Here is a 22,217-nt window from a genome sequence, read left to right on the forward strand (position 1 = left end):
AGCTCTTGATGGCTCCCCCACCACATGGCATTTTAAGAAAAAGTGTGAACTGGGTCCATCAGAAGATAGAGGCAGTTGGGAGATTAAAGCAACTAGGGGCGTAGTGGAATTCTACATAGCATGTGAGAGCCAGTTCCGTGTTCAAGGAAGGCTGCAAGCACCTCCCTCACCTGAGCCCATATCATTTAGCACCCATTACTGTGATGATTGTTTGTGTGTATGTGTGTGACCACCTTGTATGAACATGGGATGCTGCCTTTTACTGAGACAGACCATTGCTCTATCTAGCTCAGCATTGCTATGAATCTAGCTCAGCATTGCTGCCAACAACTGGCAGTGGCTCTCAGACAATGCTTTCCCCTTGGAACTGAACATGATTGCACACTAAGCAAGTGCCATACCACTGAGCTATGGCTCTTTCCCTTTGTCTTCCCTGTGGTTTTTCAGAGAGCTTTCAGGACACCACGTCTGGGATTTTCTTTGTTTGCTGTTCCCAACTATTTTTGCCAGTAAGTGTAATTAGTTATCAATTCTGTGTTGTATTGGTCATGTTATTGGGGTTCATCTCAGGTCCAGTGGCTACTTAACTTCTGCAATATACATTTTGACATTTTCTTAGTCAATTGGGCAACACTATGGCTTCCTCCCAAGCAAATAATCTGATCTAGACACTGTTCTGGATCAACAGAAGCAACAGAGGGCCTAGTTACTGGGGACTTTCACTTAACTTGAGATGGGACAAGCTTGAAATGGAGGATGCTGAATTCCAAACTTCTGCTTTTCTGCCCAGCTCAGAAAGACCGGCCCCATTTTGGCACACACTCAGAATGCCCTCTGAGCTGGATCCAATTTGAAATGGAGCTTACACGCCATTGCTGTGGCTCTCCAGCCTTCCCCTACATATTCACTCTCTCCTTCCAATTTTATAGCCTTATTGAAGAGAAAAGATAAGTGGCAAGAAGTGCTCACTGCTATATAGAGGCCCCTGCCCCACCTTTTTGCTTAGTGAACTCATGGGGGGATTTTGCAGGAAAGAGGAAGCTTGCTTCATCCATTTGGGCTTTTCAAGTGCTCTTGTCAGCTGCTCAAAAACACACTCAAGGCTTTTTGAGCATTTGTCAGGAATGTCTGAAATTCCTAAAGGCTTTGGGGATCAGTGGTGGTGGTAAGGGGACAGATTGCTATTTGCACATCATTACATGCAGTGCTTTTTTTCTTTAAAAAATGCTTAGGGATACTCTCATTTTGACTCAAGAAAATCACCATGTTATAGCTCAAATCGGGAAAAATAAATACAGTAAATGAACAAAAATACAAAGATACACAAAATGTTTAGGGATATGTGTACCCCTGTGTACCCCCAGAAAAAAAGCACTGATTACATGTAACTGAGTCATGAGTGGGGCAGACAAGCTACAGTACGTATACTAACAGTACAGCACAGTATATGTGGCAATGATATAAATGTTTCACATTCTACAAGCATATTCCCTATGCGTTATCTAGGCATAGATAGCAGATATATGAGGCACCAAATCTTTGTAGATATTGCCAACAGATTAAATCCACAACCAAAGCTTCTTTCATGAGTCTTTCATGTTAGACAATAGGTTGGGGGTTCCTTTCCCCCTTGATGATCTCCCATACCTACACTTTGCATTAATCATCACATACCTATGAAGAGACAAATATACACCACTCTATATTAAACTTGTCAAAATGCATCAATTATTCGGTCAGAATAAGATCTGACTGCCTAAATGACTTCTGTGATCATTCATCACTGAGCAGGTTTAAGTTTCTTTAAGGATAATGAGCCAGATTTATTTATTTTTTAAGTAAGTGAGATGTAGGTGTAATCATTCTGCATGAGCAAGGCTTGCAGTTGCTAGAGGAAGAGCGTGTTTTTCCGATTCTGTTTTGATGAAACTCTGCCACTTCAGAGAATATTTGCATTAAATTACATCTGGCACATTAGGCTTGCAGTTGCTAGAGGAAGAGCGTGTTTTTCCGATTCTGTTTTGATGAAACTCTGCCACTTCAGAGAATATTTGCATTAAATTACATCTGGCACATTATCTCTTAGGGAACTAGTTGATATCCAGGTGGCTGTCACCTGGTGACATCAAATGCTACCGCTTCCTTCTAATCTTGCAGAGCTTCTTCCCTCCATCTAACCCCCCACCGCCCCGCTCCTGGTTTTTCACAATGTCTAAACATACAATAATACATATACACCCTAGTGTGTGATGCAGAAGCTTCATACCAAATAATAAGGCTCAAATGGGAAATGTGGGATCAGCAGCAGCGCAGCGCAGCACCGGAAGTTGCGTAGAAGCAACTTCCGGGGCCGCTCTTCCCATGTATGGGCACCGGAAATCGCTGCCAGGTAGGAAATCCAGGGGATTTCTGGGATTTTTCTCCATTTGGAAGAAGAGCGGGAAACGGATTAAAATCCGGGGGTTTCCCACAAAAAAATGGGATACTTGGCAGCTAAGGCCTAAACTGTAATAGGCAGAGGGTACTGCTCTCTTGACTAGATGAGGACAATATACCACTACTTTTACTAGTCTTAGCTAACCTGGAGACTTCATACTGCCCGTTAAATGCATTGACTTAATAGTGAAACATTCCTATCCCCCTATGTGCTTGGGTCCTGATGCACATAATTCATGGCAGCTCATTAGACTTGAGTCCTAGCCTTTAAGTTTCTACTTAAAACCCAAGAGTCTCTCTAACAGTATCAGAAGTGTGTAGCATGCAAAGATTTAGCAATACTTTGTGTGATCTAATACTTCAGACTCTAAAACTAGTATTTAAGGTCTCAAGAGCTTGTATGCTTAAAGCAAAATATTTTGCAACATGTCTCAAGTTCTCTGCAAGATAATTACTGGTAAGGAGCTGGGTGGTTTATAAAGGCCATAAGCTATTAAACTGTGTTTTTTTAATTTTTATTTAGCAAGCTCAGCTCTTGCTGATAATGTGGAGCAACCTTCAATGAAGTTGAAACTGACAAGAACAAAGTTGTGAAATAAAAAACCAGGAAAGGTTGGTAGGGAAGCAGGGCAGTCTTAAAAACCAGTTGTATTCCCATATTACAGTTTCTGTGTGATCAATGGGTGCATAGGAGACCAAGAATGAGGTTCAGAGAGTTGTCAGTGCCGGGTGGCTTCACCTTGTACCATGCATGCAATCATGCAAATAGGCCGGTGGATCAGTCCTGATGTCAGAGCTGTGATGCCTGAAACAGGAGACACTTAACAGAAACTGGGGCTATGAAGTTGTGTGGGAAGAAACTAACAAGCCTTTAAATCAATGTGCATCTGGTAACCGTACAAACAATGCTGACATATTGTCAGTGGGAAAAGAAAGCAAAAGAAGTTTAATAGAAACTAAAGCAGTTCAAAAGAAGGGCCCAGTCTTCCTTTAGTGCTTTTTAAAAAAGGGTTAAACATACAGGATCACAATGACCCCTCCGTGACCACGATTAGCACTAAAAAGCTCAATGGGACAATAGCTCTGGAATATTTCCCCTTTTGATTTCTAAACTTGTTTGTTTTTCTTGAAGTTTCTGATCCCACAGCTCTGGGAAGGTCTCCCCCCCCCCTCCATGCACACTCATATTTCTCCAGGATTCCAAATGTTTTAATTGCTTGAAGTGACAGACCAAGGCCCTCAGAGAGGGAAAAGCAATGCATTTAGCACACAGGCAGCTCCCTAACACTCCATCTTGGATGTGTCCAAAATTTGACCTTTCTAATGTTCTCTTCTTTGTGTGTCTGAGATCCTGAAAGAAATTCTGTGAATAAATTCAAAAAAGCAAAACAGGGTTTGTTTGTGTGTTGCTGAATTCACTCTTTCCATGTGCTTCACATCACCATTCGCTTTAAGCTTTCGTTTTAGAAGAAATCAACTTTGGAAGGTTCACAGCTGAGGGATCTTAGCTCCGGGAGGTGTTTCTGTGACTTTTACACAATTAATTTATTTCAGAGACTCTGCTTTCTCCCTTCTGCTTTCCTCTCTTCCCACTTGTTTCTCGTCATTAATTTTCTTAATCAACTTTTGTAACACCCTCATAGACATGGCGCAACAAATGTGATTGAACTGCAAGAATCTAAATAACGTATATTGCTTGCCCTGCTGTGTCAACCTTGTTTAAATTGCTCTGAGGGAAAGGAATAGAGGCAATATTGCTATAGAAGGAGAGGAAGCAGCCAGGCTCTTTTAGAACTTTGGCCAGCTAATTCCAGGAGAAATGAACCATATATGAGAAACAACATTGAAAAGCAATGTTAAAAAGTTTGAAGTAGTTTGATAGCATAGCTCTAATAAATGCTAAAAGAATACAAGGCAGCTAATTTATGTTGACTTGTGCATTTATTTATTTCATTTATATCTGTGTTTCCCACTCTCCAAGGGGCTTAAAGTGGCACACATAGTTTTCAACACACACACATTTTATTCTCGTAACCACCACCCTGTAAGGAAAGTTAGGCTGGGGGAGTTTTGTTCGAGGGCCCAGGTGATTTGTAATCAGTTCTCCACCGATCCACTGAAACCAGGTCACCTCAGTCCTATAACAGTCCTGTTTCCTGTGACATGGGGCAAAAACATTTCCAGTGCTATTTTTTTTCCTGTTTTATAATTTGTTTAATAATAATGAACGGGTGCCAACTACCAATACAATACTAGGCAAGCTTGGCAGTTTCAAAGTTTTTAGCTTTGTTTGCTAAATACAACGAAAATAAACATGCTCAATTAGATCACTCTCTAGGGCATCAAAGTTTTCTGATGCAAATTACCATATTTTGCATTTTAAAAATGCAAATGCAAAATGCTCTGGAAAACCCACATCTGAGTCTATTTCTTCACTTCTCTGTAACATATAATTTGGAACTCTTGCATCTATCCTGGCAGCAAAATGTGTGAACTCCACAACAGAGGACAGCATGCATATCTAAGTGCAGGAAGAGAAGAACAGTTCCACTATGAACTTTACAGAGAAACAGAAAGCACAAATTACTTCCTGATCCCCTTTGCTTCATTACATCCCCTAAAGCTGCCTGCTTACAGGAACCTTGCACTGGCAAATCCAATATAAGAGGCCTCTGGAATGTTTTTATCCTTCCAAAAGAAGGCTTTGAATTATGCAGCTGGCAGGAAAAAGATTATACAAATTAAAATTACATATGAGCTAAACTGATTAAGAGGTTAAATATATGCATTAAAAAAAAAACCCCAAATACACATTAAACGTAAGAACACCACTAAAAGTTGCATCTCTATAGCTTCAACAGAGAACTTCGATGGGAACTCAAAAGCACCTCAACTAGTCAGGATGTTATTATGAGACAATTGTTTTATTGAGAATGTAGGCGACACATCTTGCAAACGTTATGGCCTCAGTTGCAGTTAACATAAAGATGTACACAGAAACAAAGTTTTCCACAATCTCCTCAATTCTGCAGCCCCGCAAAGCCCTTCCACTTCCCCAGAACGATATGGGATGAGGAGCAGGGGCTCAGCTCTGAGAGAAGGGAATTGCTTCAAACCAGACAGAGGTTCCTGTCACACAATGTTCAGAAAAACCCTACACTGCAATATATTAGAAGGAGTATTTAACAGGCCAGTTTATGTGTTCATGCTCACTTTATGTGTTTTGCAAGATATTGGTAATGAATGTTTACTACCACCTCCTCTCCCCCCTGCTCTTCCTTCCCACCTCTCTTCTCCCACAACTTTATACTGACTACAACATTAATGTCTCACATTGAATATAACTGATCTGTAGAAAGGACTTTATGATCTGAAAACAGAGACTATGTGTATACTTTTTTAACCCGAGAAAATCTTCAATAAAAACGATTTAAAAACAGAATATGCTTGCTATTTCAGTGACAAATTTTCCTAATTAGAATCTTCACTTATTCAGTGCCAATGTATACATGTTTTTATATATATCAAGAAGTGGCCATTCAAATGTCCTCACTGGATTCCCCATCTGATTATAATATCTACCTACCAAAACACTCCTTGTTCTGGTTTTCTGAAACAGGAGGTTGGCTAATCATTGGAGGTATGGGAAATTTATTTGGTTTCTGTCTTTGTTTACATTTCTTCGGCTACCCTTAGAGGCCAAAGGTCTATTCACCATGCAGCAGCAGAGATGAAAAGGCTTAGAAATATCTCAAGGTTCATTACACAAAGCACCTGCCTTCCATAGCATTCATGCATGCAGGACTTTGAGGTTTAGGGGTGAAAGGAAGGAAATAAAAATGACTGACTTCCTTCTTTTCCCATCCTCCATCACAGCAGTGCTCAGGTAAGTCAGCAGGAAATTCCTGTTTCCTTCTCTCCCTCTCCCTCCCTCCCTCCCTCCCCCCCCCCTCTCTCTCTCCTTCCCTCCCAGACCCATCAAGCTTCAGGAAAGTAATCCCATGCACCACTTCTATATCCTTTCCTAGAAGACATCTACTAGTAGGTTCTTTTTTCTTTAGAAGAACAGACATACACAAATAATTTAAACATGTAACATATTTGAAGGCCAATTTACCTGCTTGCTCACACATTAGTGAAAGCATACATACATATGTATGTTTGTGTGTGATAGGCTGAAATATGACAGTTTTCATATATTATCTTGAACTTCAACTACTTCTGCCAGCTTTCTACAGCAACAATCCACAATACAGTAAATCATTTAAAAAGTCAAGCCAACATAACCTCACCCGGGCTCCCCAAAACCACAATACAGTATGATACAACAGAAATCACAAGAGCTAAAAACAGCAATAAAATACAGGAGCTAGAACCACCAGCCACATCACGGGGCCGGGACTCACGTTTATTCCACTAAACCAAGAGGAAAAAAATCCAAAGCTGAACTTTGTCCCAGAGAATGAAAGACGTTCATGCATTCACCTAAGAAACCCATACATTATTATTTAGATAATTAAGGCAATGGTGACTCTACAAAGGAAGCTTGAAAGGAAGAAATTTAGGGTCCAGTGAAGCAAAATTATCGCTGCCTAGGTTCTACCTATTGTCCTATTAAATTCTGATGCCTTAAACTGCAGCAATTTTAAGCGCTATCAAAAATGCTACAACTAATGACAGTTAATGAAATTCAGTCTCCATGAACTGTTCAGTGTGGCTTTAGAAGCCAAACAATTTAAGCCATGACCATCTATGCAAGACTTTAGAGGACATTTTTTGAAATTCAAATGAGATCTGAGGTGGATCGTCATGCATACTAACAGAAAAGGATGCTTCTCCTCTAAATCAGAGGCACGCGTGCCAAACATGGACAGCAACTCTGTCTGCCAAGTGTGACAGGCTTCTGAAGAGCGAGAAAGAAGCAACACAGCAGATCTACACACAAAGATTGTGGATTTCCGAGGACAGACAACTGCCCCAAACCAAATGAAAAATACTCCCTAAGCTGCAAAAGTTAGTGCTTGCTGCACAAAACAGAATGTATTGGTCGTGGGGGGGAGGCTTTGCATTTTAGATAGGAGTATATCTATTCCTATCTAAAATGCTTGCACAATATGTCAGAACTGGACTACACTTAGCTGAGTGTCAAGCAAGAGTCAAGGATCGGAGGCAGAAGTCCGAAGCAATGAATATGGTTGCCCAGGTAGAGTCCCTATTTGACTTCCAGTTTCAATAAAACTTCCCAGGTGCCAGAGCGCCAATAAGTGGGCAGTGTCATGTGTAGCCTTGGAACATTTATGGCCCAGGAAATGCTTCAGCTCTCAGTGACTCACCATATGAGGCAGTAGCTCACAGAGCTGTGGTTTCCAAATTCTAGCGCTTGTCACAATGAGAGTGAAGAGTATTTCTCTCTCTGAAACTACTTCATGATGTGTATTTTAAGATGAAGGCCACTACATTTTATTCATATGGTTATAAGTTTGTGGGTGCCCTGAACCCAGCACATGTTAAAATCTAGGCCATGTTTAAGATACACCGTAAGGCACGCTGGCTTCCAGGTGAAGTAATTGCCTGGAGAGAGAGGCCATTAAAAGAAAACAAAGGGAAGGGTGATGAAATCCAACCACAAAACCAAAACACTATTGACCAGCAAATGGGTTGAGCCCTGCCTTGAGCTCTGGGTAGTTCACAGAAGACAATGTAAGACTTTCAAGGATGGAGTTTCAGGATTGCAGCTGGGGATGATGTAAACTGGAGGAAAAACTGTTGCAGTTTGCAAGTGGGGACAGGCTAGACGGGGGTGGGGGGGAGGACACAATGTGGGCTGACAGTTTTAATCCAAGACAGCAGCCATGGGAAAAACAGAACCCACTGGGAGTATAATGCTTTGAACCCTTCTATCATAGGCTCAGGTTGTGTCCTGAACTGGCAGGACAACGAGGGGGAGGAAGAGGATTTCAAAGAGGGGTGTAGTTGGGGCTGGGACACACTGGGGAAAGATGGGGATGAGGATAGAGAGGGTGATGTAGGAAGTACTCACAGGGTGATGGAGGATGATGAGGGGTGGAGGTCAGTGCACAGGAACCAGAGAAGCAGGATCCAGTGTCAGAGGGCCCCCTGGTTTCACAAACACGGTGGGCTCTGAGGCATAGGGAGCAGTGGCCAGGGCTCTCCAGGAGGCTGAAGCAGGCAAGGGCCCACAGCCCAGCTGGCCAGGTGGAGCTCGCTAGCTCTGGGAAAAGGCATGTGATTCCAATAGGAGTAGGGTTGGAACAAGTGAGGGTCACCTGCCTCATCAAGCCCAGATGCTGCAATCAGCATGCAAAGTATAAAGGGGCAGCAGAGCTGAAGTACTGTGTCTATTAATGTTGATGGACCTCAGCTTGGGTGCTACAGGATCTCTAAGGGATTGTGCTTCAGTTTGGGCTTTGGGCATGTGGATTGACCCTGAGCTAGGGCACTTCTGGAGTGGTCTACACAAACCTGGTGCCTGTGGTGGTGCAAATACCAGCACTTTTAATTGGTTGTGTGTGAGAGGCACCAGAGATTAATCGAGTGGTAGCTGTAGTACTTTTGAGTATAGCTGAGGAGAAATGTTATGTTGGATAGTCAGTTCATTTCATTTGGTTCACAAGCCCTAAAATCAATGACCAAATGAACTTAGGGCTTCAACCTTTCCATTCTAGATACTCCTGCTTATTCTCCAATATTGTTCCATTTCCACATTTCTCCCAAGCTATCTAATTTGAACCTCTGAACTCCATGGAGAATTTAGCAACATCTTTCTATTTGGCTTTTGGAAACACCATGAATAACAAGTTTCACGCATGAAATGGCTTTTGAGCCACTGTTATTGTGTCACCTTGAAACTGTAAGCTGTATTTTTTTATAGTATACACCTATGAATGCAACTCTATTTTCCTAATGCAGGGGGGGGGGGAGCCAAAATATCTCGTATTATTATATATAATAAAATGTACACACTGTTTCCTATTAAGCAGAATCTAATGAAATTTTGAAGACAAACACAAATTCCAGGAAGCAATGCTTCTGCTAAACAGACGTCTAAGCCTTAAGTACAGTTTTGAATACGTTAGATCAATTAGCAACCTCTGAATGTTAGAAACATCTAAACAGTGTCATGGAGATGAAAGAGGCTATCTTTGAATGAGAAAAAAGGGAATCGAGAGAAGATTAAATTATGTCTGCAGCCTTAATGAATCAAAGACTAGAAGGTGGTCTGCAAATTGGTGAGTTTTGATGAAATATTAAGGAGAGTGATTATTGATGAAAAATGAATAAGCTTTTTTGATTTCAGCAACCTTTAAATCACATCTCATTAATTAACACAGTTTGGATGTATTCATCCCTATCCTTTAGTCATACTTTCTAAGTGCGTCGACACCACCTCCATATCTGCTTCTGTGCCAGAAAAGGTATATGTGTATGTGTACAGTATATGTATATGTATACCCATATAGTTAAGCTTCCACCATGTCTACAAATCATCCAAGTGACAGAACATGCTAAGGGGCAGGTGCTGTTTGCATGGTTTGTGCATATATCAGGAAACCTGCAGGTCTATCATTTGTGTGGTTTGCCAGGTAGCCAAACCATGTGGCTTGTAACTGCATCAGCAAAGGTCAACCACCACATCAGTAAAGCAGTGTTTCTCAACCAGTGTGCCTCCAGATGTTTTGGGACTACAACTCCCATCATTCCTGACCACTGGTCTTGCTAGCTAGGGATGATGGGAGTTGTAGTCCCAAAACATCTGGAGGCACACTGGTTGAGAAACACTGCAGTAAAGTTAAATGGAAAGGGGGCCTAATAGATACATATAAGATTGCAGCAACTGTGAAGTAACATTTTATGTACCAATAATGCACAAGGAACAGTTTCAGTTCTCCATTTCGCATGTAACCACCCAATGCCAGATGCACTTTTTATTGTGTATGTCATGAAATTTAAGCTTTCAGATCAGTGTAACAGAATTGCAAATCTAATAAAACCAATACTGTGTCATTAAGCCAGGGTTAGGCAATATGGTGCCCTCCTGGTATTTTGGACTACAACTCCCATCATCCTCTACATGAGCGTAGCCAGGATTTTTGTTAGGGGGGCAGGACTTTTGTTGGGTGGGGGGCAGAACCAACATGACTGGTCAGTTAAGCATTTCTATTTTACTTGATCTAGGGAGGGGCAAATGCCCCCCTGTCCTCCCTTGGCTACACCCATGATCCTCTACCATTGCCCATGTTGGCTAGGGCTGATGCAAGTTACAGTCCAGAACCCCTGGAAGGCACCACGTTGGCTACCTGCTCATTAACCTATGACCAAGCATTTGACAATTATTGCAGTGAGTTCATCCAACAATTATATATTACTGTACATTGAATAAATAATTATTTCATTGAAAGTTTGGCATTATGAGTCAAATTCTGCAACCAATAGCTAAAGCTGAAATTTGGTGTATAACGCCATGGTCATCCATGAGATAGTACAGGTCTAGAGGTTTACAGGGATGAACATCTGAACTGAGCTGCCAGCTAAGGATGTCTAGAGACCATGATGATGTGATGCTTTTATGAGAAGATGCTGTATATACTGTGTCAGTTCTTCTAGCTCAGTGTTGTCTACACAAGCCTCCTGTCAAGAGCCAGAGTCAGGAATAGGGCAGCAATAAAATAACACCAGTGTCCTTCATTCAAAGTGACTTGATCAAAGCAGCTCTTCCCAGTAGGTCTTGCCCCAATGAGGCTGTTGTGAGGACCGAAGGTCCCTGCCTTCCCACCGCTTTCTAAGGATCGTCTCCCAGCAGCCTAAGGCTCTGCTGTCTTATCAATCATTGCTCTGCCCTCTTCATTTCTCTGCGTTCTGGAAGACGGGAGGGAGAGGGGAGCTGATCACAGTAGGAGGGGGAGATGCCCTGGATTGTTCTGCAGCCTGTTTCCACTGTCTCCTGGCCTTCCCTCCTTCCCTGCCTCTGAGTCTGGACCGCTCTCTGCCACAGCCTCTTCCTGTTTACTAAACCATGTTGCCTCTTCAGCTTCTGACACCACATCCTCCCAGTCTGTTCTCCTTCTGATCACTTATTTTTGTCCTACCACCAATCCTGAGCTCTCAGCCTTCTTACCCTGGGAGTTCCTGAGCTGTTGCCTTCCACCACTCCTCTGCATTCAGCCACCTCCCTCTATCTGCTACCCTCCATAAGTTTTGACTACAACTCCTTTCATACCTGACCATTGCCCATGTTGGCTAGGGCTGATAGGAGCTGCAATGAAAAAACACACAGAGGGTATCAGGTTGGGGAAGATTAGTTTACATTGATTGCAAACAGCTCTCCAGATTTTCAGATTTAATTCTTTACTGGCCCCATCATGAGATGCCAGGGGTTGGATGTGGGACTTTTTGCATGCAAAGCAGGAATTTTACCACTGAGCGACAGCCCTTCCCCAACACCACTTTTTTCACGAACCAAACAAAATATGGATTTTCTCAGACTGTGCATAGATACATTTTACGGTGTTTTTTTTTTTAATCTCAAAAACATCAGATTTTTAGAGTACCTAGGTGAAGGCAAATAATTTTGTGCTAACCTAATACCCTTTGAAATGCACCCCCAGATATCTTGAGATGACCAAGTTTTGCGGTTTGTTGTGATTACAAAGGTGAAGGCAAATAATTTTGTGCTAACCTAATACCCTTTTAAATGCACCCCCAGATATCTTGAGATGACCAAGTTTTGCGGTTTGTTGTGATTACAAAGATTTTCCATATTAACGAGCAGCAAAACAAAAGTAGTTTTCCGTTTTAATCTTCTAGAAGTAACATGCTTTACCATTCATTTTCTGAATATAAATTGTAGCATTACACTGATTAAGGGTGACAAGTTCTGACTCACTCCTAAAGTAAATTGTACTTTTAAAAAGCTCTCTTGGCTTGCTACTGACAGCTGTTGTGCTTAAGCAAAACATTTGCAAAACTGGATTGAGCTATTGCTAGCTCATAACAAAGAATGATTGTTAAGTGACCTTCAATTATTTTATCTATAAGGTGAAATTTTGGGTGGGCCTCTCATTCTCTTCCTGTTTTGCAACCTGCTAGGGGAAGCCCATTCCTTTCTTATCTTTCCATACATTCTCCCATGTATAGAATGTCTTAAAGAACCATGCCAGGCTTCTTTAAAAAAAAAATAAACAAACAGTTGCAGCCCTTTGATTATAAAACAAACCTCATTAAGGCGATAAAGGAAGCAAAGAAAAAAAGGGGGGGCAAGAAAGCCACAATTATTTGTCCATTGTAACTGCAAAGTTAACTAGTTTTGCAGCCATATCAGCTCTTAGTCTTGCTAGAAAGACTCAAGAATATCTGTCTAAAACTCATTATGAATCCTCCCCACTATACCTTCAAAGTCATAACCCAAACACTGAACAGAGTCACAGCAAATATACTTCACAATAGGGGCTCTGCATAAATCCTCATGAATTTATATTAAAACCGGATTTTTATTGCATCCGTGTTGGCAGGAGGGAGAGTAGTAACCTAAGACCACTAAATACCAAAGTTAGTGGGACCAATTGCTTCCTTTACTCAGAATCTGTGGAAGAGCAAACAATTCTTATTGGTCTGTTTGGGGAATAGATGAAGGGCCTGTTGGTTCACGTTACAAGCAGCAGTAAAATAGAAAACTGCATATCAAAGTCTATAAATCAAGTCAGAAGTCAGTTGTTATTGTCAGGATTTTTTAGGGTGTAGGTGTGATGCTCATGACCACCTTTGTCTATAAAATCAATATTATCTGCTCCTCAGCAGAATATGCTTGCTTATGGTGACAGGAAAAGGTTATTTTTTATATTCCCATTGAATCCAGACAGAAGGGTTTGTGGTAACCACTGGGAACCCACCAATAGCTGAAGAAAAACCAGTAAAAAATATTCATCAGGTACATGTTATCCAAACAAGAATACAGGTATATTGAAGGAAATTAGCTGGAATTTTTAAAGTTTGACCAACTAACTTGTCCAGCTTCATATCTGAGGCCAGGCTGTTTGAATGTATTCATCTGTCAAATCCTTTGGATCGTCAGATCTCATGCTTTGGTTCCTAGAATCAAGTTTTGGGATTCATCCTCAGAGCCTCATAAGGTAAAGGGTACTTATTTATATACTTGCACTTTGACGTGCTTTCGAACTGCTAGGTTGGCAGCAGCAGGGACCGAGCAACGGGAGCTCACCCCGTCATGGGGATTCGAACCACTGACCTTCTGATCGGCAAGCCCTAGGCTCTGTGGTTTAACCCACAGTGTCACCCACATCCCTTCAGAGCCTCATAGTGGCAAGCTAATTGCAGGACTGTTACCTAGTCCACAACACCTGCTAACTTAATGACATCTCCTAAGTCCATAAATGTGCAAGACTAGTTGACACATGCCTGCCACTGGAAAAAAAAATGGATGGGAATACTCAGAACAAGACAAAATGGCCTTTCCCCTGATTTTTCAGGACTATCAAATCTCTAGCCTTTGCCATTGTGCTTGCTACTATAACATGTTCACAGGTCAAATCCACATACCAGATTTTTTTTACTTCCAAGATTTGGCAACTCTGCTGATGTGACAACATATATCACAGAATATAGCAGGTACAGTTTGTCCTGCAGAGGTTTCCTTTGTATGATGGCCACCAATCTGACATGAAAGTCTATTGAGTTTTTGTTCTCTAGCAGGGGTGCCAACCTGAATAAAATATTGTGGGGGCCCAGGTAAGCCCCACCCCACATAATCGATTACATGATGCAGTGCACACAAACCATTTGAATGGGAATACCCATCAACTTTGTGGGGGCACAGCCCCTCAAATATTTTATTGTGGTTGGCCGAAGCCCCCACAGCCGCCAGGAGTTGGCTCCTATGTTCTCTAGCCACACAAAGTTTCTGCATCAGTGTTTTTTCCCCTTAAAGTGCTTTCTCACACCCACACTTTCAACAGCAAACCCCAATGGCGAATCATAAGCTGCCTTAAACACCTACAGTTTCAGATTCAAAAGTAGTTTGCCATGGTGTGGGTGGGTGTTTTGTGTGTGAGAGAGGTTTGAAGACAAGTTTAACCATTGCTTAGGTTCATGAAACTAATCTCACGATCATTTGGATCCCAGCCTATTATACTGAAATTTCTGAGGTCAGTTGAAAGGGAACACATTAGGTATCTGGCAGGGTTTGATTTGTGAAATGAAAGGTATCAAATCCCAAGGTTCCTTTGAGTGGGCGCACTCATTCCCAAGCTATTTTCCTTAACGTTCGATACTGCATGCCTAGGATAGGCAAGGCTTTCATAACCCTACTCATGGACACTACTAAAGAGCAATGTTTGAGTGCAATGCTGATGCTGTTTTGAGGAGGTGAGACGGTGAGTTGCCTCAAGGGCCTCTTCTTTTGCTTCACAAAACTTGAAAAAGTTTAGCAGGTCTGGCTGTCCTTGAGGCCATCAGCAGCTGAACTGACTTTCGAGACCCGGAGGCGCACGTAACAAATAGCAACCTCACACAGTTATTCATAACTATGTTGAGTGAAAGCATTCCCTTTCTAGCAGTCTCATTAAAACTGTCCTCAATGGGACTAATTCACAGAACGAGGTGCAACTCAACATAAGCAAGCTTGCCCATTTGGGGACTTATAAGTAACCACAGAAAAACCGGGGGGGGGGAGGGGAGTTAATAAATCCACAGCCTTTCTCCAGAATGCACTGCGGCTGGGAATAGTAATAAAATTGTGACCTTTCACTTTTGCCAAAGCAGTTCTAAGGTACTACTTCATAGCAAGTCTAAACCTCTCCATTAAAGAGAAAAAAGAAATAAATTTCCAGCACTTACAGAAAGTCGTATCTCTCCATCTATTATAGGTTTGGCAGAAAGTTTAGATTTATATGCAGTGGCACCTCAGCCTTTAAAGATCATTCACATGACTGACATTACAAATAATGAAGTTTAATATAATATTCTAGTATCTTGCTTTTCCATTTTAAAGAAATATTTACCTTGATATTGCTATGTAATATTTTACAGCTCTAGTAAAATATGACTCAGAAGGTGATTTTTATATAGAGGCCTCCGAGAGCAAGTGTTTTTATTCTTTTTCAGTGCATTTCTAAATCATATTACTGAATAATCCACTGCCTCACAGAAGTTAAGCTGAGATAAATACTATGAGATAAACAACAGCAAAATAAAATGGTCTATTGCTTTCCTATGACAGCAGTGTATCAGGATCATGTGTGACAATTTTTAAAACTCAACATTCATGTGTGTTTTTTTAATAGACTAAACAAAGGGCGAGATGGATTTTCTCCCTGCTTATTCTATCCTGGTCGAAAATTCTTCAGTTTATATATTCCTATGACATAACTTGATTCCACTTTTAGTGGAACAGGAACCAGTTCAGCATAGGTCTCCTTTTTCATATTTTTCCTTTTAATGGCAAAGCGAATGCAAAAAGCATATGATTATGGTATTTACGCTTCCATTAAAGTGTCCACAGCAAGTTGGGTGATTCTAGCCTACTATTTTGAAGCTATTTAGGTTTACAGCAGCACGGTGCCCATTTCATTTCAATTATATTTGAGGACAATGCACTCTTGGTGGAAACTGATGGCACAGCGACAGCCAGTAAATGTCCATTAGCAGCTGTCTTTTCATGGGGTTCTCTCTCTGGATGGTGGGTCACAGCATATTCTCTCTCTCCTCATTCTCTTTTTCTCCCTGCCCCTTCTCCCCCCCCTCTCTCTGTGTGTAAACGTACACACACACACACACACACACACACACACACACACACATTTAGCAGCATCATTTCAATCTGAAATAATTATCATAACAATAATGCTAAAAAACCACAGCCAGTATTGATCAGTCTTTTTCTTTCTTTCTTCCCTATGATGTAAAACATACCAGCGACACACTTCTTAGCTTGGCTAAAAGCTCTTGCTACAGGAATACAATTCTCCAGACACTGTTTGGTATGGAAACAGAAGGAATAGAAGGAAATAAACCAATTATAAACTCCATCTAGAGTCCCCCCCCCACACACTCTCTGTGACTCTCTGATGCTCATAATGAAGAAGTGGGGGGGGGGAATACAGCTTAGCATTCCCAATAAAACAAGGAACTAATGTAGGAATAACCATGGATAAATCTTTAGCTGATCTTAAAATTAACTCTTGGTGAACAATGCCAGGGAATTCTTAATGAGAAATGTTTGGTAAAAAAAAACAACCATTTGTTTGTAATCGAAAATAACTAATTTTTAATTTCTCTGAACATTACCCAGTGAACATTTTGTTATGTTTCAAAGGAAATTACTTGATTGGAATTAAATCTATTGGAATATAAACTTGTGAGGATCAGGATGGAAACTGGCAAAAATTTTTTAAAAAAAACCTTCACACTGCTATCAGTAACTTTTTACAGTGATTTCAATGGGACTCTTAATATAAAAAGGGACTTTTGACTATCGACTTGCTTGTAGACTCCACCACATCTTGACTCAAGCCCAGCAACATCTACACACTACATTGACAGGCAGCTTGCAAAGCCTCTGCACCACTGTACTAATGCCTGCCTCAGGGCAGTCTCGAGCAGGTCGTGCGCCCTGGCGCTGAGGGGCGGAGATCGCTCCGGCGCCCCCGCAGGGCGCAGCATGGTTTCCGTGCGGCACCCTGCCTACCAGCCCGGCGCACCGCACCACCGGGAGTCTACCTAGAGCCGGCCCTGGCCTGCCTACCTGGGTCTAGCACCCCCACTACCAGAAAACACAGCTCTCGTGGCGGTGGACATTTTGGTTTCCCCAACAGTGTCCTTGATGTTGTGTTGGTCTGGAGCAGGCATCCCCAAACTGCCACTCTCCAGATGTTTTGGCCTACAACTCCCATGATCCCTAGCTAACGGGACCAGTGGTTGGGGGAGATGGGAATTGTAGTCCAAAACATCTGGAGGGCTGAAGTTTGGGGGTGCCTGGTCTGGAGCATTATGAGAAAGCAAAACCGTGCCTGCCATAAACATATGATGGCCAAATGGCTGCTGCCATTTCCCCCCCACAATGCCCTGGGCACATGCAACATCTGGGACATTGTAGGAAATACAAAATTGTGTATGCCAAGAAGCAGCTGGTCCTTATTGTGAACTTCAGGAGCTACTCATTGGCAGAGTATAATCTGCATATTAATGCTAACAAAATGCACTTAATCCTTTTTGTAGCTTCACATTAAGCATAATGATACTGTTGGAAAATCTGGAAAAGATTGAAGATTGCTTTCTCAGCAACAGTGCACTTATGTGCTGGACCATTTTCCTCAGAGTTTAGTTCAGGTGAAAACTTTTAAAACAACCTTTCGCCCGAATGTCATATTTTTCTTGGCATTACACACAGCATACTGTGCTGCACCATAATAGCTGTATTAGAAATTAAATAGCTCAACAAAACCTTCTGGGAAACTACTGATATTTGTTGTTTCTTAAGGCACCAAGAATGATAGGTAAAAGAAGGTCGGACAAAACTGCGTCTGGGAAATGCAACAAAAAGCCTGAAGCAGCAGACTGGTCTTGTCTCCAGTAATATTTAGCATAATTATAGGAGTGCAGTTATGGCCCTGTATCATAGCTGTCAACTTTTCCCTTTTCTCGTGAGGAAGCCTATTCAGCATAAGGGAATTTCCCTTTTAAAAAGGGAGAACTTCACAGCTATGCCCTGTTTTAAGGCTGAGATGGATGAATCGCATTCTGTGCCTATAATGAAAAGGGAAACAATAGGTTCTGCAGTTTACAGTTAGAAAATAGCTCTATAGAGAGATATTCTATTGGTAAAGGTTCAAGAAAAGTCATTTGCCCCTCTCAGATGGGATACATTGCAAAGCCAAGTGTCAAACTTGTCATAGTCCCTAATCCTGGGGTGTGACCATCCAACAATCACGTGACATCACAATGATGTCTTGTGTCCAGTTTTTGGAAACTGGTATGAATAAAGGCCCTGGCAATTAGCCGACTATAGTGCTGTTCACGGAAGCCCCAGTGAGCATCACTGCCTAGACGGTTAGGTGATCAAAAGGGCTTCCATGCACAGCACTCTGTAAGCTGCAACTATCAGCTCTTTGTCAGTGCTTCAAAAGTGCTGGGCAGGGAACCTTGCAGGTGCTACTGATAATCTACCTCACTTTTAGCCCAGCCATGTCTTTACCTGCCCCACACCTGATTCCATATGTAACAAGGGGTGTGGCTTGACCCAAATGACCTCATGGGCCAAATGGGGAGGCCTGGCTGGCCGGTGGTTCAAAAGTTCCCCAGTACTGCGCTAATCAATAAAACTACTAAGTCATTCTATAGTGTCAGGCCATTAGGTCTATATATTCCAGTATTGTCTACTCTGAATGGAAGTTGGGGAATCTTTCTTTGTGTTGTCACCTTTAACTGGAAATGATTGAGATTGGAACTGGTGATTTCTGAATGCAAAGCATGTTTTCTATGGCCTCTGCCGACAGAGTTCTTACAAATTCTTAATCTTTTTTCCCCTGACTCCCTTCACTTCTTTCTTCCACTCTCTACTACCCCTTTGTTTGGCTTTTACACCTTCTATATCTTGCCTGCCTTCTTTTCACATGCATGGCACTGGATTTGGTGAAATCTGACCTGCCTAGAAGTGGCTGTGAACAGGAAAAAGCATTTGTTTCCCAGGCTTACAGTTCAGTTTGGATTATGAGCAACAACAATGAAAGAGTATCTTTATTACTTTGAGCTTAGTATGAATTGTTACTAGCATACCAATCATAGATCAAATTAAGTGAAGGTCCACAAACAGCTTAGCAGCAACCTCTAGTATGGTAATCATTAAAACAAAAAACAAAAAACAACAGTTTTTAAACTGGGCAAGAGGGAAATTAGGAATTGGGTATGGGTAGGTTGTCATATCCAAAGCTTCAAGATTAAAATGTGTTGTTTATTGCAGGAATTGGTGTGAAACGGTCAAAAGGCTGACAGAGAGACCCACCTTGGTGTCAAGAAACAGTGGCCTACATAATTCCGTTTGCACCCCTCTTTCCAAAACAAAGGCAATATTCTCCCAGGCACTGGCCCAGAAAACCAAAGTCAAATGCTACCCACAAGCACCACAGCTTATTACTAGAACTGCCAATAATTGAACCAGAAGCTGTTCCAAGTTTGACTTTAATTTGAATTATACTAAACAGTGCAATTTGGATCCAAAAGCATTTCCAGGAGATGATGAATTGTGTTAGGATCATCTGAAAAGATTGTACTGCTCATTCCATTATGACTTGATTTGTGTGAATTCAATATTATTCTCTACAAAGGCTTTTAAAAATCCATTAATAAAATGCAGTTCTGGCTTTACAGCTGATGAACAGTCACCTCCCACAGCCAAAAATAATAAAATAAAATAAAATACAAACCAGACATTGGAAGCAGAATATTGACTGTAGCCTGGTGCCTACCTGTCTGCAGGTGAAGACTTGGAATTGCGTGCTTTCTTTACTTGGGCGTATAACGCTTCAACGGTTGGCCCTTCCCTAGGGCTCTGTGGTCTATTGTTCATTGTGCCACTATTTATGGAGGAATTATATGAAGCAATTCCAGCATACATTGAGTCACCATCACATCCAAAAGTCCTGTTTAATTCTTGGATCTCGGCATAATCCCGTTCCCGAGCTTGTCTCTCGCGAAACTCTCGAGTCTTGGCTTGAATTCTGGAAATGAGAAATAAGGCTAGAAATATATTTGAAAGCTGGGTGCAAAAATGCTTATATTCATGGGTAAGTAAAACCTATTGGGGGGGATCACAAAAGTGCTTAGAGTGCAGTACTTAAGAATCATGGGGCTTTAGCCAGAGTTGAACTTCCCTAACTCTTTAGAAATCTAGTGGGTGGGGCGACACATACCGGTATAACTCAAGGTTTGCAAGCTGCAGGCAGCACAGCAGTATTTTCATGTGACCATACTGATGGCACCAAATTCCTGTTTGGGTGTTATTCCTCTTGTCCTCCTTCTCCATGGGCTCATTATACCCAAGAACATAAGATGAACCTTCTGGATCAGGCCAAAGACCCATCTAGCTCAGCATCCTGTTCTCCCAGTGGCAAACCAGATACCCATGAAAAGGCTGGAAGCATAACCTGAATGCAACAGCCCTCTCCTAACAAGTGATTCACAGCAACTGATATTCAGATACTGCCTCCAACAGTTCATTATGCTGTTCATTTTAGCATTGGAACTCCCTTAGTCTGGATATTCAACTTGCTTTCTCATTAGGTAAAATGTTGCCACTCAAACAATTCTTACCCTGCCATATGTGGCTTGCAGCTTGCCTCATAAAACTACAAGTGCTTTGATTCTTTTGCATGTGGTAATTATTAATCATTGGTGTTTTCATGATGATGTATTTCACACTATAATGACATCACATTGCAACCCAATGCTTTCAGTATCCTTTACCATTAAAAGCATATGGTGGAGGTTTTAATCTTCTATTTAATCTAACTCTGCCCTTCATCTATTCTATTCACAGACTATTTAATGCTTTATAGCAATCCCGCTTTATGGTTTCTATAAAGAATATCTCTGAAGGATAAAAGCTGGCCGTTTTTAAATCAATAGAAAACTTTCCATTGACTCAGTGAGAATAGCATATCATTCATTCATTGACTGTATAAATATCTCATTGAGTAATACCTATAATTAATAAGAAAATAAGCATCTCCACATATTGCAACCACATTTCTTCTGTGAATTATGTATTATAGACATTTGAATGTAATTTAGATAATGTTTAATACAATAGTATTATGGCTAAAATATTAGCCATTCCCATTTAGAAACTACATATTTTGTTTTTTTAGGTGCATTACTAAGATTTGCACCTGCACATGGAAAGTGCAGATCTGAAAAGAACGTCTTTTCAAATATTGTGTATCATACAGGTACACTTAGAAAAATGCATTTTATCAGGACTATATGTGCCTATTGTCTACTCCAGGGGTAGCCAATCTGACATCCTCCAGGCATCGCTGAACTACAATTCCTATCACCCCTAGCCATTGGCCATGATGGAATTTGGAGTTGAACAATATCAGGGGGACAGCATGTTGATTACCCCTGGAGTAGACAATAAGAACAAATAGCACAGATCTAGGCTGATACAGCAGAACCTTTGGGCACTTTACCATGTGAGGCAGCAACACACAACATTCCCCCGACTGCATTTATGGGTAGGGTGGAGGTATAAAATTGGTATGAAAGCAAACAGGCAGCACCAAAATGACTGGAGGCGTAAGTAGTTTAGAAATGCATGTTATAGCTTGACTAACGCTACAAATCAGAGACACATGCGGAGAATTCACTATCCCTTTGATTATTCAGATAATTGCCGCTGCCTTTAAAAATTAGAGTAAACATGATGTTTAAGCGCTTTTAGCTGCAAAGTATTGGACTCCTGTAGTGCAAGTTGGATAATTTGATAGGTTTTCCGGCACTGTTAAATTTAACAGCAATAAGAGCAGCTCACTTCCAATAATTGCGTATTAGAATGAATCATCCTTAAATGGATATTTGGTATTAAGAGGGTCCCTCATCTGCTGTGGCAGGCAGAGGGAAGTGTTGTAATGGGTGTGCCTTTCAAGACTTCAGATCTATATCACCCTAAGCCCAGGCATAGGTAAACTCGGCCCTCCAGATGTTTTGGGACTACAACTCCCATCATCCCCGACCACTGGTCCTGTTAGCTA

The 22,217-nt window shown here is 41.4% G+C and overlaps 1 protein-coding gene across 4 annotated transcripts in view; it reads right to left on the minus strand.

Moving 5' to 3' along the window:
- The window catches only part of PARD3 (par-3 family cell polarity regulator), a 568,363-nt gene that overhangs the window by 92,369 nt on the left and 453,777 nt on the right, over nt 1-22,217 (minus strand). For 3 of the 4 annotated variants that reach the window (XM_035129014.2, XM_035129013.2, XM_035129015.2), the window contains one exon: nt 19,932-20,183. The exons of the other annotated variant lie outside the window; for it this stretch is intronic. In XM_035129014.2, the coding sequence (XP_034984905.1) occupies nt 19,932-20,183 (252 nt within the window). The remainder of the gene's footprint in view (nt 1-19,931; nt 20,184-22,217) is intronic. 4 annotated transcript variants of the gene reach the window in all.

Source organism: Zootoca vivipara, chromosome 12 (genome assembly GCF_963506605.1).
Source record: "Zootoca vivipara chromosome 12, rZooViv1.1, whole genome shotgun sequence".
Taxonomy (NCBI): Eukaryota; Metazoa; Chordata; class Lepidosauria; order Squamata; family Lacertidae; genus Zootoca; species Zootoca vivipara.